This window comes from Oryzias melastigma, unplaced genomic scaffold (genome assembly GCF_002922805.2).
Source record: "Oryzias melastigma strain HK-1 unplaced genomic scaffold, ASM292280v2 sc00373, whole genome shotgun sequence".
Taxonomy (NCBI): domain Eukaryota; kingdom Metazoa; phylum Chordata; class Actinopteri; order Beloniformes; family Adrianichthyidae; genus Oryzias; species Oryzias melastigma.
The window spans coordinates 29,300-34,430 of NW_023416970.1; the positions used below are offsets into that span (position 1 = coordinate 29,300).

At 40.8% G+C, this 5,131-nt stretch overlaps 2 protein-coding genes across 6 annotated transcripts in view; one reads left to right on the plus strand and one right to left on the minus strand.

The window, feature by feature from the left end:
* Positions 1 to 1,717, minus strand: part of itpa (inosine triphosphatase (nucleoside triphosphate pyrophosphatase)) — an 8,425-nt gene extending 6,708 nt beyond the window's left edge. Inside the window, exons 1-2 of one of the 4 annotated variants that reach the window (XM_024265623.2) lie at positions 1,664 to 1,717; positions 1,517 to 1,598 (exon numbers count right to left, since the gene is read on the minus strand). In XM_024265623.2, the coding sequence (XP_024121391.1) occupies positions 1,517 to 1,555 (39 nt within the window). In that variant the 5' untranslated portion in view covers positions 1,556 to 1,598; positions 1,664 to 1,717. Of the gene's footprint in view, positions 1 to 979; positions 1,096 to 1,455 lie in introns of those variants that run through there. The other 3 variants (XM_024265624.2, XM_024265625.2, XM_024265621.2) reach the window with 3 other exon arrangements.
* The window catches only part of mettl13 (methyltransferase like 13), a 15,125-nt gene continuing 11,027 nt past the window's right edge, over positions 1,034 to 5,131 (plus strand). Inside the window, exons 1-6 of one of the 2 annotated variants that reach the window (XM_036211020.1) lie at positions 1,034 to 1,415; positions 1,750 to 2,022; positions 2,881 to 3,352; positions 3,433 to 3,632; positions 3,733 to 3,934; positions 4,648 to 4,809. In XM_036211020.1, coding sequence (XP_036066913.1) covers positions 1,041 to 1,415; positions 1,750 to 2,022; positions 2,881 to 3,352; positions 3,433 to 3,632; positions 3,733 to 3,934; positions 4,648 to 4,809 — 1,684 coding nt within the window. In that variant the 5' untranslated portion in view covers positions 1,034 to 1,040. The remainder of the gene's footprint in view (positions 1,416 to 1,749; positions 2,023 to 2,880; positions 3,353 to 3,432; positions 3,633 to 3,732; positions 3,935 to 4,647; positions 4,810 to 5,131) is intronic. The other variant, XM_024265620.2, reaches the window with a different exon arrangement.

A 5,131-nucleotide genomic window follows, 5' to 3' on the forward strand; every position in this document is an offset into this window, starting at 1 on the left:
TTTATATTTTTTATTGTGCTGTGCATTGCTGCTGGTGGACTCCCCACAATTTAACTGTTCCTGACAGTTACAATAAAAAAGTCTTTGAGTCTTTGAATCTAGATCCAGAGCCTTGTAGGTCGATAATTATAACATCTGCCAGGGACAGTAGATGAAAAACAGCTGCTGGGCTCTATCAATGCGAACTGTTGCAGAGACATAAATACAATTGAAACTGAGGTTAACTTTGGTGATTTATGATGCCTGTACTTATGAGTTCCTTTGGTTACATAAATGCAAATGATGATTTTTAGGATTAAAGCCAAACTGATTATCAGTAGAAAAAAATAATTGTTTCAAGTAAAGTCATTTCTAATCATAAAGTATTCTGAATTTAACCCGCATGAGCTGCAGTGTTTATGGTCTTTGATTCACTGTAACTTTTCAATCGTTGACACGATCAACATAATTCCAGTAGATTGTGAAAGCGTGATGCTGCTTTTCTCCTTCACAATCAACTGGAATGATCATGTTAATGGTTGAAAAGTTACAGTATGTGTTTAAGCGTCACCGATGACGCCTCAGGTGTTAAAGGGTTAAACTCTATATCAATTATATCATTCATTCAAACAAACAAAGAGCTGTAAAGACACTGTCTATCTGTGATGTTTAATATTTTATCATACATTTTAACCCCCTCCTGCTTAATCAATGTTATTGTTTTATAATCCTGATATTTTTTCTATTGATGTATCTATTTTGCTGTCTATCAAAATGTTCAATAAAGCTTGCTTAAAATATATATATAATCAATTATTACAATTTTGCAGTCTACGGTCCGCGTGGCTCATCTCAAACACGCATGATCAATGTGTATCTTGGCCGCACAACGTCAATCTCCATCAGTTTTTGTGCTGGTTGCACTTAAATACGAGCGAATACTTTACATACACCTTAGTTCTTCGGTTGAAATCTACAAAGCGAAACTTCCACGTCTTACTTCTTCGAGTTTCTTTGTATTTCCAGTGACGAAGACCACAGACCTTCCAGGGGGCACCGCCATGATAGTTTACAGCCGGAGGACAATTAAAGGCGCACAAGCAAGTCCGACCAATCACATCCATGTATTGACGAATCAGCGGGCAGATTTTAACTCCGCCCTCAAAGTTTTACCCTATCGCCGAGCGGTGCTTGAAAGAACGAATGTCCGGTTGGAAACGCAAGTCCGGGCTGCCATCCGTGTTGTCAAGTGCTGGGAAAAACTCCGTGAAACGTGTCAGACAATGAGTCTTCTACCTCGAACCGCAGAAGAGTTCAGCTCGGCAGAATATTGGGACAGGTTCTTTAAGAGACGTGGAGAGAATGCTTTCGAGTGGTATGGAGATTATAACAAACTTTGCGGCATTCTGCACAAGTACATCAAAGTACAAGATAAGGTAAAGCAGCCACAATACAATATTGGTAATATGCACCCACCTGGATTATTAACAACGGGCAGTCACAAAACATACCGACTTGGGTGATAAATGTATCTTACAGAAGAAGGACGTTTCCGTTGTTCTTGTTGTCTCAGCATGTCTGGAGTGTGGTCGTCGTCTTAATGGGCGCCACCCACATGGCTGCACATTAGAACTCAATTATTACAATGTGACTCCATTGAAAATGGCAACAACGATTTTATTACCACAGAAGAAAGTCCAAAGCACCAGTCTTAACTTTTAGGCTGCATTCTCAGATCTTTTTAAAGGCGAGGTTTGCTCTGTCTCTCAGGTGTTGGTGATTGGCTGTGGAAACTCTGAGCTGAGTGAACAGCTGTATGATGTTGGGTATAAACATCTGACTAATATAGACATAAGTGAGACAGTGGTGACCCATATGAACCAGCGCAATGCTGCACGCAGGCCAGGTCTCAGCTTTCATCAGGTGGATGCCACCCAAACTCTGTATAAGGACGCCAGCTTCCAGGTTTCTCTGGACAAGGGGACCCTGGATGCAATGGCATCAGAAGAAGGAGGTGATTTGGCCAGCAGGATGCTTCATGAGGTAAGAAACTAGCTTATTTGATAACTGTTTTTGTCCTTATTTTCTTTAAAAAAAAGTTTTAAAGTATGTGCAAACAAAAAATAAGTTCTGCAAATTAAAAGAAACATGCAAATGACAAGTGACGCTGTTGAAATAAAAAAAATTATAGATGCGAATAATAAAAACACAACGGAAATGGATTATCAAACATTATTTTTGCCCATGTAGCATTGAGAAGGAGAAAAAAGAATAGAAATACTATATATAGTACAGTACATTGTATTCTTCATTGTCTTTTTATCATGAGGAAACAAAATTTGTTTTCTTGTGATGGCAAGGCAATGGATGTCGTTATAAGAAAACGGTAAGAAAAAAAAAAAAGAGGGTTGAGTGGTTTTGGTTTCCAAAGAAAACAAACAAGATGGTAATGGACTATGTTAGTTTTAAATGTCATCATGTGTACTTTTTAGTGTTCTTTGGTTAGGCCGTATAGCCCCGGGTTTGAAGGTGAACTGAAGGATGCTGGTTTATTGATAGCTTTGGCCAACACCAATAAACCCTGTGTGCAGAAAGACCACTAATGAGATGCAGCAAAACACAGTTCCATGAACCACCGCGCCGACTCACTGCAGGACAGTTTCTACCCCAGACAAACACAACAACAGGAACAAAAACCCATCTGAGCCGAAACAAATGACAGCTGAAATGTTCCACTTGCGGTCTGGTGCATCGGCAAGAACCCTCCCTGATAATCCACCTCTGTTGTGGCTTTTTTTTTTTTTTTTGTAGCTATTCTTTTTACTTGCAGAGTATTTTTTTCTGCTGCGATGGCGTGTCGGTCACCATAGTTTTCTTCAATGTAGTGTCATGTGTTTACAGGTAAGCCGCGTCCTCAGCATTGGGGGGCGATATATCTGTGTGACTCTGGCTCAGGAGCATGTTATCTCTCTGGCTGTGGAGCACTTCGTTCACATGGGCTGGGCAGTGAGACTTCATTGCATTCAGGAAGAAAGAGGAACCGAAGAAGAGGACTCCTTTGCTCTCCCTGTCTTTGTTCTTGTCTGCATTAAGTTCCGTCAACCCTTGGCCACGCCCATTCTGGAGTTGTGTATTGGAGACAGTGGAGCTCCAGTCAGGCAGGAACAAGTCTGTGAACTATTGTCAGCTGTAAGGGAGCATCAAGCATACTCTGTTTTGAGAAAGAGGCTTCGGACGAGTTTTAACCCAAGCGCAAACCTCTCACTGACGCTCTGCCAGGCCAACAGTGGCCTTCCCAGATACACACTCACAGTTCAAGATAGTCCTCCTGGAGGCAAAATACCACGGTCTAACCAGTTTGCTATTTTTATTGGTGAGCTGATCATATTTTACAACAATGAAGTTTTACCATTTGGGCTTGTTCTGTATCTTTTAAAAGTGCTTGGTTTTCAGTTCCTCGAGGCAGTGAGACAGCTTGGCTCTACAGCTCACCTGAGGGCAGAGGACAGCTTGCTGCCAGCGCCAACTTCCGGCGACTGGTCATCGTTGCAATGCACAGAAATCAGGAGTACACAGACATGCAAGCAGTCCAAGCAGAGCTGTCACCAGTGGTGATGGACTTGGCTCCCCCGGGTATGCCTGCCAACCACCAGGTGACGTATGAAAGTTTTTTTGACATATTCTTTTTGAAACACAAAACTCATTGGGTCATGCAAACAGAGATAAAGGAACAGCATCACTGTCTGTGTGCAGGTTCCTTTCCTGACAGTAGGAGGGGACCTCGGATGGCGAGAGGAGGTCTTCAGGGGCAGGAGTCAGCTCAGTGGAGAGTACTGTGTGGAGAATGTTCGAGGGGATGATGGAGAACCCTACCGTAGACTGGTTTTCCTGTCCAACAACGCACTTGTCCAGTCAGAGAGCCGGCTGCTGTCATCAGGTTCTGCTTATGGTCCAGGTTTTACTTACAACAGAAACATTAATCTGCATGATTGAAAGAAAAACTTTCATTTGTGATTGCCAGGCTGTATTGTTATTGAAAAGAGAAATGTTTTATGTGTAGGGGAAAAAAAGCAGTGATCTCTATGCATTTTTCTTTTCATTTTGCTTTTGCCTGCATAAACAGACTAGACTCAAGGTTAAAAAAGATTTGGATTTATTTTAGTAAGAAACTCAGAAATATGTGAAGGCTAAAGCTTCTAAGTTGACTGAATTTCAAATCGCACGTTCAATGTTCAGCTGAGCACATTCCATCAGAATAATAACTTTTTTTATGTTTATTCTAAAACCAGCTTTGTTTGGTTTGGAAAGATTTTTTTATATAACTACTCATTTAAACTGAAAAAATGTTAATGAACTTGTGAATTCTGGCACTGAAAACAGAGAATTTACTTTATCTGACATAAATATGGGAAATTGCTTCAAAAGAAAAAAAGTTCATCAATTCCATGAGTTGATAGTAAACCTTTTTTTTAAATCCAGATTATTCGATTTATTGATTTACAAACTCAGTCCAAAAAAAGTAGTTTGTTTAACTCACCTGTACAATAGAACAGGTGAGATTCTCCTTACACGAAGAATTCTGAAAAGCAGTAACAATGAAACATAATCTTTTGTTTCAAGTATTTGTTCTTTGTGATGAAGAGAAACTAATACTGTGCGTCTTTGCAGCTTCAAGACAGAAGAAGAGCAAAAAGAGGGCGAAAGCCTCAGCTGCGGCGGCGCCTTCCTCCGCCTCTCTGTCGGTGGACAGCGGCTTCCTCTGCTGCGCTCATCATCAGGTCATGGTCGCTGCTCTTGCTTTGCTTCAAGAGGGAATGCAACATGGCACAGGTGTGTGTTTGAAGAGCCAGTAAAGGCTGGGCAGTGTGATGTGTCCTAATGGCAGTGTTTTATAGTTAAAAGTTCATTTAGTGCAGTAAATATGCACAATACAAATGTAAACTGTCAATGTCACTATTTATTTGAGTCAGATTTGATTGAGTTCTGTCTCTATATCGCTTTCAGTGTAATTCAACACCCAGATGAGTGTGATGAGTGAGTAAGTTTCAAACGTGAATTTAGTGTTCATAGAAGTGTGGAGGCAGTTGGAGAGTTTCTAGCATTAAACACTGAGTCTAGACACCAGGAAAACATCTGAAGTGAATTTAGAACT